Source organism: Bison bison, unplaced genomic scaffold, assembly GCF_000754665.1.
Source record: "Bison bison bison isolate TAMUID 2011002044 unplaced genomic scaffold, Bison_UMD1.0 scf7180017864057, whole genome shotgun sequence".
NCBI lineage: Eukaryota > Metazoa > Chordata > Mammalia > Artiodactyla > Bovidae > Bison > Bison bison.
In genome coordinates this window covers 1,442,345-1,458,822 of record NW_011494629.1, presented here as the reverse complement: position 1 = coordinate 1,458,822, position 16,478 = coordinate 1,442,345, and the positions used below count along the sequence as shown (strand labels likewise).

Here is a 16,478-nt window from a genome sequence, read left to right as displayed (position 1 = left end):
CTCTGATAATGAGTGATGTTGAGCATCTTTTCATGTGTTTGTTAGCCATCTGTATGTCTTTTTTGGAGAAATGTCTATTTAGTTCTTTGGCCCATTTTTTGATTGGGTCATTTATTTTTCTGGAGTTGAGCTGGAGGAGTTGCTTGTATATTTTTGAGATTAGTTGTTTGTCGGTTGCTTCATTTGCTATTATTTTCTCCCATTCTGAAGGCTGTCTTTTCACCTTGCTAATAGTTTCCTTTGATGTGCAGAAGCTTTTAAGGTTAATTAGGTCCCATTTGTTTATTTTTGCTTTTATTTCCAATATTCTGGGAGGTGGGTCATAGAGGATCCTGCTGTGATGTATGTCGGAGAGTGTTTTGCCTATGTTCTCCTCTAGGAGTTTTATAGTTTCTGGTCTTACGTTAATCCATTTTGAGTTTATTTTTGTGTATGGTGTTAGAAAGTGGTCCAGTTTCATTCTTTTACAAGTGGTTGACCAGATTTCCCAGCACCACTTGTTCAGGTGGGTTCTTTTTAAAAACAAAGAGCAAAAACTGAAATTTACTGCTCCATTTGAGTCACCCAAACATGTAACTGTTTTCGCAAAATTTCATTCTTAGTTTATCATACAGTTTTTATTTAGAAATAGATTTCTTAAAGAATCACTCAAAATATTTACATTTAGAAATTGTTTCCCTTTTTAAAAAAAGGTTTTGTTTTTGTTACATGATAACTTCTGTACATGCCTGGGTTTTACCACCTTAGCAGTTGTACACACTTTTTGGTAGGTGGTATGGAGATTTAGTGCCTTTAGATTTTTTTAGCCTCTCTGTCCCCGCCACCCCCCACCAAATATATGCTTTGTGACTTGTTTGTTTCTTTTCAGCGACTTTCTGGCCAGGGATACTGCTTTTCAGCTTCGTTACCTCCCCTGTTAGCTGCTGCTGCGATTGAGGCTCTCAACATCATGGAAGAGAATCCAGGTATAACCTTTAATCCCAGGAAATCAAAGATGTCACAGGTTATGTTAGCCATGCTCCTGGTTTGCTTTTTTGAGAAATTGGCTAGAGGGAATTATTTCCTAGACAAAGCTCTGGCTCAGAATTAGATTATCTGGCAACCTATGGGAAGGATGATGGTGAAGAAATTGTCCCTGCCCCCAGGGTTTTGGTATAGAGCTTCTCTCGTTTCTGGAGATGAAGCCAGAGCCACAGCACAGCTGGCTCCTTTGGTGGGCAAAGATGCCGGAAACAGGAGGGTTACCTCTGGGCCAGTCATGGTGATTTAGTTTAGAGAAATTTGCTGAAGTATGCTAATTTTTGGTACATATAATTTTATAGCTGTTGTCTGGTTGTCCCCTCCAGCCTTTGAACCATGAGTTGGTACCAAAGTCAAACTGGTTTACCAGCCATTAAAGCTTGCTTAATGGGCAGGTGACTCAATTTAAAATGTGATTCTAGGCTGTGATAACACCTCCTCACCAAGGGCTAAAACACAAATGCAAGAGCAGGTCTGGGTTTTGTAAAGTTTAAATTTTCTAAATTTCTAAAGTTTCAGCGTTGATTTTTTTAATTCAGAGAATCAGTAAAAGTGAACATTTCTCTGTGCATAGTCATATGCTTGCTTATCAGTAGCCCGCCACTCTCATCTCCTCCGATATTTCAGCTTGTGAAATTTCCTTAAAAGAAAGCAAAAGTATCAAGAAAGAGATCATAAACATTAACACAGTGTCTGTGTTTTCCCAAATTCTTTAGGGTCCAGAAATCAGATTTGTACCCTTTTATTCTTAGCTAGATAATTTATAGAATCTTGGTAAGAAAAAGAGCCTTTGTTTTGTTGTTGAAAACCTCCCGGATTTTGCTGAAAGTAGGGTGAGAAGGTGCCAGCTAGTATGTGCCAGAGATGAAAGTTGGGCGTCTTCAGAGGAGTTAACAGCTGTCTGTGTGTTACTAGTAGGCAGAAGGATTTGCAGCATTTGAAAGTGATGAACTAGGGACTTCTTGGTGGTCCAGTGGTTAAGACTCTGCGCTGCCACTGCAGGGGCATGGTTTCCATCCCTGGTTGGGGAATTAAGATCGTGCATGCCACATGGCATGGCCAAAAGGAAAATTAATTAATTAAAATAAATTGATGAACTGGGTCTTTAAAAACATTTTTAGATTAGTAATACCAAATTTTCCAAATGTACTATCAAATGTATTTGTTTCATTCAGGTATTTTTGCAGTGTTGAAGGAAAAATGCAAACGAATTCATAAAGCTTTACAAGGGTGAGTTACCTTTTCAACCATCTTGAAGTTTATCTTCACCACATTCAAACAACTCATGAAAAATTTTGAATGTCACCTCTTTGGTTTTGAGTGCATTTAATCGGCTGGGTCAGTTTGACTAAATTGCAGCCAAGAAACCAAAAACACAGTTCATTCAAATTTCTTTTTGTGTGAATCCAAAACATCCATTTTGCCATTGTTTTAAAGAATCATAGCTTTGTTTTTCTAAAAATGATAATAAGTTCATTAGTAAAATAATTAAAGCAGGACAAAAGATAAAGATGAAAACTAACAAATAACAGAACATTTGACCACCAGAAATAACTGATAAACATTGGAGAATCTCTGCACATCTGTAGGGATACAAGGATGTATTAGATGACAGTGGGTTCATACTGTCCATGTTACTTTTTAGAAAATTATTCTTTTATTTTAAATTACTTAAACTAGTGAAAGTGAAGTGAACCTTATGTGTATTCTGTTTATTTTTGTTTATATTAACTATACAAGAGTAGTTCTTTAAAATTCCTTGAGAATTGAGGGGGAGAGGGGAATTAAGGCTGGTGACATCCTCAGGCTCTTATAGAAAATTATCTCACCTTGCCTGTGGTGTTTCTTTTTGCCTTTCCAAGCTGAAACCTGCCTTCTCAGTCATGGAAGTCCTATCCCTATTCCCAGATATGGAATCTAGAAACTTTTCTAAAAGAAAAAGACAGTTGATAAATAAGCAGGTCACAGATGTTCCAGATACTATAGGGGCAGAAATAATTAAAGTCTGGATCTGACTTTATGATCATAGCAAAAGTTCTTGCATGATTTATGGTAGAGAGATATTGTTGTTATTGTTTCCAGTTACATTGGTTTATGAAATATTAATAAACCTGCTCAGCCCAGCACCACGGAGTCACTGTCAGCTCATGAACACATGCCTCAGATGCCCTTTATTCTGTCTAGCAGTGTTAATATGTTTAAGTCCAATCCTCCATTGTTCCCAGCTCTTTCACACTTCTCCTCTCTAAAATCCCTCACCCTTGTCTCACTCCACCCACTTTTAGCTGACAGCCCTGTCTCATGCTTTCACTTGGGAACTGCTTCATTTTCCCTCACAAACTTGTACACCTGCAGGTATCCAAGCCAGCCTTCCCTCCTGTTACAGCCAGAGAAGTGTTCCTCCATCCATCATAGCTCTTCTTTCTTAAAACCGAGTGCCTTTGATTGTCTCCTCTCCTTTCTCTGCAGTCTCTCCCATTTCCTGAGTCATTTGATTAGCTCTGCCCTGTCTTAAATTTTTCTTTCCCATGACCCCACACTCTCTTGTAGCAACTAGCCCGTTGCTCTGCTTCTCTGTGTAGTCAGTCTTTTCCCCACTGTTTAGCCTTCTCTGCATCCTCACCTCTCATGTACACTTGAAACTACTGAAACCCACCTCTGCTCCTGCACCTTACCCAGCCATGTGCCTGTCACTCAAAGGCATGAGTGTATTTTTTGATGTTAAAACATCCTTGTATTCCTGAGTAAACCCCTACTTGATTATAGTATGTTTTTCTTCACTGTTAAAATTTTGAATTTTTATATCCATATCTGTGATTTAAATGGGGCTACAATCTTTGGTTCCAACAGCCTTACGTAACCTAAGAATCAGTGAAATAATTTTTCCACTGTCTTGTATTATGGAGCTACTGTGTAAGACCAGGCTTGATGATTTATTTCTTCAGAGTTGAACAAGACTCCTCTGTCAGACTCTCTGGAGTTGGGGCCTTTGGGTTGGGCATGTAGTCTATGATTATCTTTCCTATGTCTGTATTATTTCCTCTTTTTATTTTCTGTTTCTGTAATTTTTCCTTTTTCCAGGATTTTTGCCCAGCACATTTTTTTTAAGTTTGATTTTGTTTTCTTTGATTGATCTTTTTTTCCCCTTATTTTCCTACCTTCCTGTTTCATTGAATTTTGATTTTATTCTTTTTTTTTTTTTTTAGCTTTTTACATTTAGCTTATTGGTTTTATTATTTTCCAGTAAATGTCTTAAATATAAACATTTTCAAAGGCAGTATTTCCAACATTCAGTTCTAAGTAATTTTCTAAATCTCTTCTGATCAGAGATTTGCTGCTGTCATCTCTGAGGCTGCATTTGGGAGAGGAAGTCAATGGCCTATGCTAGTTTGAGTCCTTGCTGGAATCTTGAAGTCCTTAAATTCCGACAGATAATTATTCATGCCCAGTGCTCTCCCCACAGTAAGCACATGATAGAGACCATGTCTGAATTGTTGACTGTCCTGTCCATGGGACTTAAATCAATGCTTAGGATTTCCATTTGGTTAAAAAAAAATGGTAGATAATAAGGTCTTCAAAAAGATTTTTTAAGTATGCTGCTGCTGCTGCTAAGTTACTTCAGTTGTGTCCGACTCTGTGTGACCCCATAGACGGCAGCCACCAGGCTCCCCCGTCCCTGGGATTCTCCAGGCAAGAACACTGGAGTGGGTTGCCATTTCCTTCTCCAATGCATGAAAGTGAAAAGTGAAAGTGAAGCTGCTCAGTCGTGTCCAACTCTTAGTGACCCCCATGGACTGCAGCCCACCAGGCTCCTCCATCCATGGGATTTTCCAGGCAAGAGTACTGGAGTGGGGTGCCATTGCCTTCTCCGTTCAGGCTCTGAAACACAGCTTCTAAGTTTTTGAACTCGAGTTATAACTGTGTCCATTGGTTTTAGTTAAACTTTAACGCATCAGTATCCAGGCAGCCAGAAAGAGGCCATTTTGTTTCATTCCTCTCCCACCAGCTTGCTCCACCCAACATGTGAAATGAGCCCATTTGATCAAATAGGAAGCTTGATTGGGCTTTTAGGTGCCTTGTTATTAACAAGGAAAATCCAGGCCATTTTATTCATAGGAAATGCTATTTGGAAAGTAATATATTCAGTTCTCTCTGAGAGTATATGACCTAAAATAATTGATACTTCTTTGTATACAGTTTAATACATTCAAAATTCACCTAGGAAATGGGTTTTGAAAGCATATTACTTAGTTTCTACATTAGTAAACAACTGATCTATAAGGTTTCCCAGTATTCTAGAAGTCCTAGAGTCTAAGGTTCCATTCAAATCTGCAGCCTGGTTTATTGAGAGATCCTAGCATGATGTATTCGGAGAAGGCGATGGCACCCCACTCCAGTACTCTTGCCTGGAAAATCCCATGGAGGGAGGAGCCTGGTGGGCTGCAGTCCATGGGGTCTCTCAGAGTCGGACACGACTGAGTGACTTCGCTTTCACTTTTCACTTTCATGAATTGGAGAAGGAGATGGCAACCCACTCTAGTGTTCTTGCCTGGAGAATCCCAGGGACGGGGGAGCCTGGTGGGCTGCCGTCTCTGGGGTTGCATAGAGTCAAACACAACTGAAGCGACTTAGCAGCAGCAGCAGCAGCAGCATGGTGTATTACATGTAAAGAAAGTAGGCATAAGTTAATGATGTTCAAGGCTGGCTTGAAAAGCAGGTGATCTTAGCCTCCCCACCTCACGTGCTATTTGGCACAAGTAGTCATTCAGGAAAAGCGTGGTGAGTCCTAAAAATATTTGAGGAATTGAGTATGCTACCAAGTACTTTTTGTATTCATTTTACTCTAAGGGAAAAGCAAATCTTTCCAAGTAAAGCACACTAAATGAAAGCAATCTAAAATGTTTGGCCCAGTTTCGAATAGACATGTATTACGGTTTCTGTCCCCCGAGATAGGTCAAAAATCATACCATTCCTGACTAAGTACTATGGCCTGCGGTTCTCATAACATCTATAATAATCATGTGAAAATATAGACTTTCACCTCTAAAGAAATCTCTCTTTCTCCTTGAGAAAGAGCAGGTTTCTGTACTGTTAATCCTAAGAAAGAAGAAGGTAATTGTAATTCAAGTAACACATGCACACAAGCAGGCAGCTTTACAACCTGAACGTTGCTGGTGGTCAGAGTATAAAATTTCAGTGTCAGAAGCCATTCCTGTGATTTGTGAAAAACAAGACACAAACTAAAGATAGAAAATAAGGAAGCAACATTATCAACTATAATAAGTTGTCCATGAAGAAAACAAAATAATAGAAACTGAAGGTGCTTTCCTGGAGTGGGTGATGAGGGAGGCCCTCAGGGGAGTGGCAGTGGGCCGGGACCAGGCGTGCCTGGCACCAGCAGGAGGACAGGAGAGAAGAGATGAGGAGAGGAAGCTGTAAGCCCGGGGCCCACGACCCGCGTGGGACCTGTGAGGGCCCCACTGAGGCAGGGCGGTCCCAGCCAAGCGGGGTGAGGTGTGCAGACCACCTGGTGGGAGGCTGGAGACGATGTCTGTGTTCTCTGTGAAATGTGACCCCAGGGGGCCCCCCCAGCCAGTGAACCGTCTTCCCAGCTGTGCTGCAGGGTGTCCTAGACTGGGAAGCACTGCCCAGAGCATGTATTTTTACCTTGCTTTGTCAGATCTAGAATCCCATCACATGGTGTTTCCCATGAAAGTTCCAAGTTTCTGTCAATTCATTAATGCAGACTTCATATGATTATTAATACGTGAGGAACCTGAGCTTGAGGAGGACATGGAAACCCGCTCCAGTATTCTTGCCTGGAGAATCCCCATGGACAGAGGAACCTGGCAGACTACAGTTCATGGGGACACACAGAGTTGAACTTGACTGAGCAACTAAGCACAAGCACAGCCTGAGCTTGGAAGGGGAATTATGCGTCTGTATGTTTCCCTTTCAGCATTCCTGGACTAAAAGTAGTGGGGGAGTCTATTTCTCCAGCATTGCACCTCCAACTGGAAGAGACCACTGGGTGTCGAGAAAGAGATGTTAAACTGCTTCAGGAAATAGTAACTCAAGTGAGTATCCAGTTATTAGGTGAATACATACATACTTGCGAATGAAAACAGACTCACTCTGCTTCCTTGTCCTGCTTGTCCTAACAGTTCCTTTCTGAGGCTCCTGCCCTGAATCTGTGCTGCCAGGTGTCAGGGTAATAGTAATGTTTCTCCACACATTATTTGTGTCATGGGATGTGGGCCTTGTCTAGGTGCCAGAGTGTCCGTTCTGATCAGACTCACCTCTGTCCTCTTCTCATTCATGGCAACAGCTAGTCTTACTGCTGCTTTGTTCCAGAGGGAGACTCAGAAGAGGGCATGTGAATCAGTTGACTCCATACTGTACTTAACATAGCTTATCTTCGTAACTAAAAGAAAAAGTGAGTCTGTGGACAGTTCACAGATCTCAAAGTAGTATCTGTGGGCCTGATCGATAACTGGCTGTCTCTGGGAAATCATCTTGAGAGTTGCATGAGGAGAGAACAGGCTCTGGAGCAGGGAAGAGAATACTCTGTGAAAGCTGCATCTGTAAGAAGGAAGAGGCAGTTCTTACAGTGTTTTTGCATCATCACAGCTTCCACCTTAAAAGCCTTTGTTCCTCTTTGTCTTTTCTTTTCCGTATTTGATAGAGAAAAGAAAATTATGACACAGTAGCTCTTTTTTAAGCTTTGTAGAACTGAGAGGAGGTTCTGCCAAGTTTTTGTTGAGTTGCTTGACAAAACAACTGTTTTTACAAACTGAGCTATGGTTTATAATGTTTCTTAACTAGCCAGGAAGCAGAGCCAGTCCAGATGTTTGCAGAAGGAGTTAACTTTTCCAAGTATACTTCCAGAATGTAGAATTAGCAAACGTCACTGCCTGCCGTTGTTTTCTATCTTTTCCTAGCAGAGGAAAACCTGCCTTCACAGCTGACAGAGTGGCTCCTCTTCAGGCCGATGGCTGCCACAGGCTGGCTGTGTTTGTTCTCTCTTTTATAGCACCTCTTGCTCTGATTGGGTCTTGTTGTTGTTGTTTAAATACAATTCACCTGTAAAATTCACCCTTTAAAGTATCCTGTTGAGTGGTTTTTAGTATCTTCACAGGGTTGTGCAGGCTCTGATTCGAAAACATTTCATCACCGCAAAGAGAAACTGTTATAAATCATTACCCTTGTCTGACTTTATGCTTTTTTTATTTTGATATCATTAATTTTTTAAAATTGTTGACAGAGGGCTAAATGTATCGGAAAACTGTTCAAAAAACGTGTGATACCAGACTTCTCTGTGCCTGGTAGCACTGTGCCCAAGTGTGCACATGGGAATCAGAGGTGTCGCTGGCATTTGAAGTGTTGGTTGCTCAGGTGTGTCCGACTCTCTGCGACCCCACGGACTGTGGCCTGCCAGGCTCTTCTGTCCATGGTATTCTCCAGGCAAAAATACTGGAGTGGGTTGCCATTTCCCTGTGAGCAATTTCTGAAGTGATTCTGCTGGCATTATTAAATCCAGCTCTTGGTTAGCCTGTAGGGCTTTGCTGGTCCTGTTTGCCCTTGTCCTAACTCTGCTTTCCCTAAAACGGTAATCCCTAGTTACCTATGGCTATTTGAATTAAGTCGGACTCAGAGCTCAGTGTCACAGTTGCGCTAGCCATGTCTCAGTGACCGAAAGCCACATGGGTCCCTGACTGCCCATGAACGGTGCAGAGTAAACACCTCCCTCATTGCAGGAGGCTCTGTAGAACAGTGTTGCTCAGGATGATTTTGTAGTTATTTTGTCTTGGTAGTTATAATTGGAATAAATGAATTAAAACTTCTATTGAGGGTGACATTTCAGTGTACCTTCCTGTTTTAATGACCAGTGTCTGTGGTCTGGGCTTTCCAGGTGGCGTTAGTGGTAAAGAACCCACTTGCCAGCAGGAGGCAAGAGACGTGGTTTGGATCCCTAGGTAGAGAAGGTCCCCTGGAGGAGGGCACAGCAACCCACTTCAGGATTCTTGCCTGGAGAATCCCATGGACAGAGGAGCCTGGCGGGCTACAGTCTGTAGGGTCGCACAGAGTCAGACGTGACTGAAGCAGCTTAGCACCCACACGCATCTTCAGTTGGGGTCACAGGTATACTCCTTTTCCATACAGTGCATGGACAGAGGCATCGCATTGACTCAGGCACGCTACTTGGAGAAAGAAGAAAAGTACCTCCCCCCTCCGAGGTTAGTAGACTTTAAAATATGACCTGAGGCATCATTTTGTTTACTACTTTAAGCTCTTTTGAAATATATTATGTTTTGAAATTTTTTGAAAGATCATCATAGGATAAGGAAGAATATGTATCATTAAAAAAATAGTATATCACCTGTTGTTCTTAAACTAGATGTTTTCCCATTTTTAACTGAAAATCCCTCAGGACTCTAGTAAATGAAACATCTGTGATCTCGAGACTGAACTGGGACAGCCCAGGTTCCCACCGGTGACGACCTGCCACTGTGCTGTGGCAGCCGTTTCTGCCACGCGGACAGTCCTGCAGGGAAGGGCATGGTCTGGTTGGTGGTGTCATCTCACCTCTGGCCCAAGCACTGTGTGTGATACTTAATCTGACAAACATTTATTAAACTCCTAAGGAAAAACAAAGCATCAGTGGGGAAAATCGAGAGAGTGTTGAGCAGCCCTCCAGGGAAAGTACCTTGACTCATGATTTAAAATCAGTGTTCATTGAATGGGGAGGAAGGTGGGAAGGGGGTTCAGGATGGGGAACATACGTACACCCATGGCTGATTCATGTCAGTGTATGGCAAAACCACTATAATACTGTGAAGTAATTAGCCTCCAATTAAATTAATTTTTAAAAATAAATAAAATCAGTGTTCATTGAACAAAACATCCTTATTCTGCCCTTAAGCCTTTACAGGGTAGTCCAAGGAGGTAGATACCCAGAACATCGAGTGTTCAAGGTCATGACACAGGTCACAGAGGAGGAGGATATGGTTAATTCTAGCCTGGGAGGGACTCAGGCTTCCGAGAGCAGGTGATGCATAAGTTAAGCCAGAAAAATTGAGTGTATCAGACAAGCTGGGGTGGGCATGAGGCCTTCCAGCAGGGAATGCAGGGTTATGGAGATCTACAGGTGCATCAGGGGAGCCCAGAGCACAGGTTTGAGAGGAACCATTGAGAGGGAGCCTGGGAAAGAGGGAGCACATGGAGTCAGAGCACCATGCAGACATGGAGCACCAGGCTGGGTTCTGGAAGGCTGTTCTGGCAGCAGCTGGAACGCACCCTGAAGATCCTGCTCTCTTCTAATCATACCATCCCGAGTTATGAGCCTGTGTTTCATGAGGACAGGGGCCACCCTAATTTTGTGCCCTCGGGACTCCAAGCCCAGCCCACCTCAGCCCGTATGTGTCCAGTGGCTGATGCAGATATTTGCAGAGCAGAATAAGAGGCACAGAGGTAGTGTTGAGCTGTCAGGCTGATGTTTCTTATCTTTAGTTTCTTGAAAACTTGAAAACCTTTGCCTTGCATCAAAATATTGTAGAACTCTGTATGACTTACTGAATTAAAATTGTGAACACCACAGACTCATTAATTTGAGAAATGTTGACTTCCTGCTTTGAACCTGGTCCTGCTTGCAGTGGTAGGCTTAAAGCTCTGGCAGAGCCCCACTGCAGGGTTACCTTGACCAGATCACTGGTAGTCCGGGGAGGAAGAGTCACTCCTGTAAGTGGCAGTCAGTACTTGCAGTTCTCAGGACACAAGGTCCCTGCCACGACTGCTCAGCCCTGGCGGGGCAGTGAGAAAGCGGCTGTGGACTGTAGGCCGTGTTCCAGTAGAAGAGCTTTACACACAAAAACAGATGGCCGCCGACCCTTTGTGTAGACTCTCATTGGACTGTCTTGTGTGTCCCTGTGGTTTCTCAGCATTAGGGTTGTGGTCACAGTGGAACAAACAGAAGAGGACCTGGAGAAAGCTGCGTCCACGATCAGCGAGGTGGCCCAGACCGTGCTGCTTTAGTCTGGGACCTGGTGGCCACTCCACGCGCCACGCTCAGGCCTCAGAATCATGGCCGAGCGAGCAGAGGGTGCCTTGCAGTTACCCGATAAGGTGTCTCTAGACGGTGTGGATGTCAACGTGTTGTGTGACCATGAGATGGATCCTGGTGACTTTTTAAAGGAAAACATCCGAAAACCCAAAATCTAATTTTTTTTTAAAGGAAAAACTAATGACAGCGTCTAACTGATCCTTAAATTGTGCTATTTAGTACTATTTGTCTAAATAATTAGACAAAATTGTCTACACCGGTAAAACTTAGAGGCACTTCAGCATATATGATACAAAATGTACTGAAGATCTAATCCAACCACATGTTTTTCAGTCTTTGTCATGTGAAGCTCAGTGGTGGCTGATATATAAAGGAACACTTTTGTGTAATTATTATAAACTTTTCATTATAATATATTTGAATCCAAGAATTTTTATATACACTATGATGTTGCACCATTTCTAACACTGAATCTTAGCATCCCTAACCAGAGAACAGTCATTATACTTCCTAAGTGAGCAATAATTTACATCAAATACTATTTTATTTTAGTATAATTGACCTTTACATTTATTCTTTGTTGATTTCTAATCTGTTTTCTGAAGAGGGTTACTGTGATCATCCCAAAATGGAAATCATGTCCTTGATATTTTAGAATATCTTGAATGTATTCTTTTCTGTATAGTGGGTTTGCCTAGGGACATATAACCATGGGGCTTTTCTAAGCTAAAGAAAATGAGACCTTTATTTCTTTTCAGCTTAATGAATTCCAGATATCTGAAAAAGATGTGAAAGCACTGAAAATACAATTTTTAATCTGTGCTTTAGCTGTTTTTTTTCTTTAGCAGACCAAGTGGGTGATATAAATGTTTGTGATATGTGCCACAAGATAGTACATAGATATTACATTATTATTCCATCTCTTGTTAAAGGGAAAAGAATAAAATTATATTGAAAATATCATTTTTATAGTATATGTTCATATTAACAAATGGTCCTCAACATCTTTTTAGATAACATATATTTTTTAATGTTTGGTTTCTATTTTGCTTGAGGTATTTTGTACATATGTGCCTTGTGATTGCTGCTGCTTTAAAAGATACAGTACTCTGGGGGATGAATCTGTTCTGTTTTGTTTTTTAATTAAATAAACCTACACTCCTGATAATCAAGTCTATTTGTATATGTAATATATTCAACAGAATGGTCTCTTAATTTTAAATTCTGCAGACCTAGGGTGGTAGTCTGTGTGTGTGAGTGTGTGTGTATGTTATGGGGGTGTTTAATTCCTTAATGCCTTTCCTCAATATATAGTATCAGAAATTTCATTGGTTCATACTGATTTAAGCCTTGGCCCCATATGACTACAAAAATACAAGGCCTGTTCTTTTTATAAGCAAATTAAGATTGTAACCTTTCAAAGTCAAAATTGCAATATCTAGATTTTTATTGCTACTTTTAAAAAATGATTGGAAGTTCCTGGAAAAAAATGATGGAGCAGCACATATTATTTAACTTCAATCCTTGAAACACATCAACATGAACCAAAAACAAAGCCTAAATTAAAGCTATAGAGTGACCACAATCCAGTAATACACACCACAAAAAAATACCTATTAGAAACAAAAAAATTGTATAAAACAAGTGAAACGTTGAGAAACAATATCTCAAGTCTAAAGCAGGATGCACATTGCTGTTTTAGAGACAGTGAGAGGTTCTGAAGTGCTCTGTCAGTTGTCCTCTGTTTAGAAAGGCAGTGACTAGGTGAGCAGCGTGGAAAGCTTTGGAGCAGGTTCCCACTCAGCGGTTGCCCCCAGGGGAGGAAGAAGCCGCACACGACTGCTCCCTTTTTGTTGTCTATAGGACACGCCAGCTCAGGAAAAGTGGGACTTTTAGTCAGGTTAGGAAAAATGGACCATAGGCCTAAATACAAAGATAAAACTACAAAACTTCTAAGAGAAAGCAGAGAAGGAAATATTTCAAATCTTTGGTTAGGCAAACATAGATATAATACCAAAAGCCATAAGCCATATAAGCCATAAAAGAAAAAAATAGGTAAATATAGGCTTCATTAATTTTTTTGTTTAATTTGTTCTTCAGAGGACAGCTTGAAAGACATGAAATAAGCCACAGATTGTGAGAAAATATTTGCCAGTCATATATAAGAAAAGATATGTATCCATAAAGAATGTAAAGAGCACAACTCCAAAATAAGAAATGAAAAAGTATGATTTTAGAATGGTGAAAGACTGGACGTTTCACCAAGAGAGACATTCAAATATCTAAACTCATGAAAATGTACTTGATCTGATTTGTCATCAGAGGAGTGCAAATTACAACTACCACGAGATACCATTACAGGCTCACTAGAATGACTGTAATCAAAAAGATAGATAATACCAAACGTCATCAAGATATGGAAAAATTGGACACCCCATGCATAGCTGGTGGAAAGGCAAAATGGTACAACTATTTTGGAAAACACTCTGGCGGCTTCTTCAGTTTAACATAAATTTGCCATGCGTGTGTGCATGCTCAGTCGCTTCGGTCATGTCCAACTCTTTCTGACCCTATGAACTGTAGCCTGCCAGGTTCCTCTGTTCATTCATTCTCCAGGCAAGAATACTGGACGCGTAGCCGTTCCCTCCTCCAGGGGATCTTCCCAACCTAGGGATCAAAGCTGCATCTCTTACATCTTCTGCATTGGCAGGCAGGTTTTTCTTTTATACTGGCACCACCTGGGAAGCGCTATTCATAATGGGCATAAATCAATCCAAATGTCTGCCAGCTGATGATTGAATGAATAAACAGAAAGTGATATATTCATAAAATGGAATACAAGTTAGCAATAAAAAGTCAAAAAATTTTTTGGAAAAAAACAGATGAAAATGACCATGAAATTATGTAATTCTATGCATATTCAATGTCCATAGAAAGCTGATATAAAAAGTTAGTGGTTGTCTGCAACTGGGGGTGAGGTTGAGATTGACTGATGAAAACTTATCAGCACAGGGGACCTTTGCAGGAGATGTTCTAAAATAGGATTGTGGTGATGGATGCACAACTCTGAATATACTAGAAAGCATTGAATCAAGGAGATCAAACCAGTCAATACTAAAGTAAATCAATCCTGAATATTCATAGGAAGGACTGTTGCTGAAACTCCAATACTTTAGCCACCTGATGCGAAGCCAACTCATTGGAAAACACCCTGATGCTGGGAAAGGTTGAGGGCAGGAGAAGTGGGCAACAGAGAATGAGATGGCTTGGTGGCATCACTAATTGAAGGGACATGAGTTTGAGCAAACTCCGGGAGTTAGTGAAGGACAGGAAAGCCTGGCGTTCTGCAGTCCATGGGGTCACAAAGAGTCGGACACAACCTAGCGACTGAACAACAGCAGTACTGAATCAAGTACAAATCTGTGATAATGAATGTAATTACTAATCAATTGACTCTTCCAGTCATTTCAGCAAATGTGTTCTTATCTGTGTTGTCCCTGATGAACATCTGGAAGTCCACGACATGGATGGGGTGGCAGGTCTCAGCAGCAGAGGGCAGTATGCCAAAATAGAACAGGAAGCCTCAAGGCTAATTTGAAAGCAGAAGAGGGTCTGGTCCTAGCTTATCTGCTCAGTAGCCATGAGTCTTTGGACAGGACCCTCCTCCTCACTGAACAAGTTCTTTATGAAATAGAGTTGGGCTGATGGACTATATTTGAATTATCTTAAATCCTCCTGCTGTCACAGTGTTTCCCAAGCCAAGCTGGAAAATTCTCTTTGGCTCCAGAGAGACCTCTGTCACTGAGAAAGAACTACCTGTGCACACTTTCCCACAGGGAATGTGACTCACACCAATCAGTATCCTATTTTGATGAAAATTCACAAGCCAGAAAACTTCGAAGATTGGGTTCCATTCCCCTGATTGTTGCTATTTACCCTCTGAGTGATTCTGTCCCCCCAGATCCCAAGCCATCTCTCCCCTGCTTAATAGCATCCAAGAATTTCCCTGGAGGCACTCCCCATGCTGTGCATCACCTCAGGCCCCGTTTTCCTCTCACATTTATTCCACAGACTGCAACATCCGAGGAGGCCAAGGGTTCCACGCACAGTGCAGAGGGTGCCCCAGAGTCTGGACACCTAGAAGGGCCAACATCACCGCCTGCCGCCCGTGTGAGCCCGGACAGTGACCTAAACGGACTGCGCCTTGTTTCTCCGTCTGTAAAATGAGAGTAACTGTGCTGCAGCCCGTAGAGCCATTGTGAGAACTGGATACGACGATACATGCAAATACTTCAAAGTGCACTTGATGTGTACTGAGTACAAAATATATGTTGTTAGGAATGATAATAATGATACAAGTTGGCAAAAAGTTTGCCTATCTTCCCGCTTACATGTTCCAGTAGGAAGTCATTCCAGAAGGACTTGGGACTCACATAACATCCAGGTCTGTGATTTTTTTTTCCTGCAACTGGTTTACAGAAGCCACTCCAAATATTGAAGATTTCCAAGAAAGGTATTTCTGCTTCCTTAATTCACATACATGGCTTAGAACCAGCTTCCTACACGTTCTGTTGAGAATCCAGATCTGGCAGTCAGTTCCAGGCCCACCCCTCATCTCCCACACAGGGACTGATAGAAACCTGAGAAAGTGCCCCACCCATCCTGGCGACTAGAGCTGAAGAGAGAAACCCTCTGTTCAAATTCCCAGTGCGTTTCTTCAGTCACTGATGGCACCAAAAGTGAAAGGCGGATAAAGTATGGTATGCTGTTTGGTTTCCCAGCTCCTCCCAGATAAGAAAGACTTGTATTTGCAGCTCAGCCCTTCCTCAGCTCACAAGCCCAGAACTAGTAAGTGAGATCTGGAGGCCAGGCCTCCTAGTAGGCTGCCTCATGCAGGCAGGCCTGAGTCCTCCACCGGGATGATCAGAGATGTCTCTGAGTATCCTGACACTGCTGCTGCTGAGCTGAGCTGAGTTAGGACAGCTCCAGGGCCTCAGACCTGCAGGTGATACATCATTCTATATGGCTGTCACATCTGCCTCTTCCATATTCTTGATTTCTTTCATTCAAGTGAAGAGGAAACCCTCGTTCACCCTATGCAGTTGACACAGTTTCTGCTTGCTGCTGCTGCTGCTAAGTCACTTCATTCGTGTCCGACTCTGTGCAACCCCACAGACGGCAGCCCACCAGGCTCCCCCGTCCCTGGAATTCTCCAGGCAAGAACACTGGAGTGGGTTGCCATTTCCTTCTCCAATGCATGAAAGTGAAAAGTGAAAGTGAAGTCGCTCAGTCGTGTCCGACTCTTAGCAACCCCATGGACTGCAGCCTACCAGGCTTCTCCGTCCATGGGATTTTCCAGGCAAGAGTACTGGAGTGGGGTGCCATTGCCTTCTCTGCA

General features: G+C 42.0%; 1 protein-coding gene across 1 annotated transcript in view; it reads left to right on the top strand.

Moving 5' to 3' along the window:
• SPTLC1 (serine palmitoyltransferase, long chain base subunit 1) overlaps positions 1-12,252 on the top strand; it is a 68,372-nt gene extending 56,120 nt beyond the window's left edge. Inside the window, exons 11-15 of the mRNA XM_010835958.1 lie at positions 869-965; positions 2,196-2,250; positions 6,980-7,097; positions 9,184-9,257; positions 10,959-12,252. Coding sequence (XP_010834260.1) covers positions 869-965; positions 2,196-2,250; positions 6,980-7,097; positions 9,184-9,257; positions 10,959-11,052 — 438 coding nt within the window. The 3' untranslated portion in view covers positions 11,053-12,252. The remainder of the gene's footprint in view (positions 1-868; positions 966-2,195; positions 2,251-6,979; positions 7,098-9,183; positions 9,258-10,958) is intronic.
• The last annotated feature ends 4,226 nt before the right edge of the window (positions 12,253-16,478 follow it).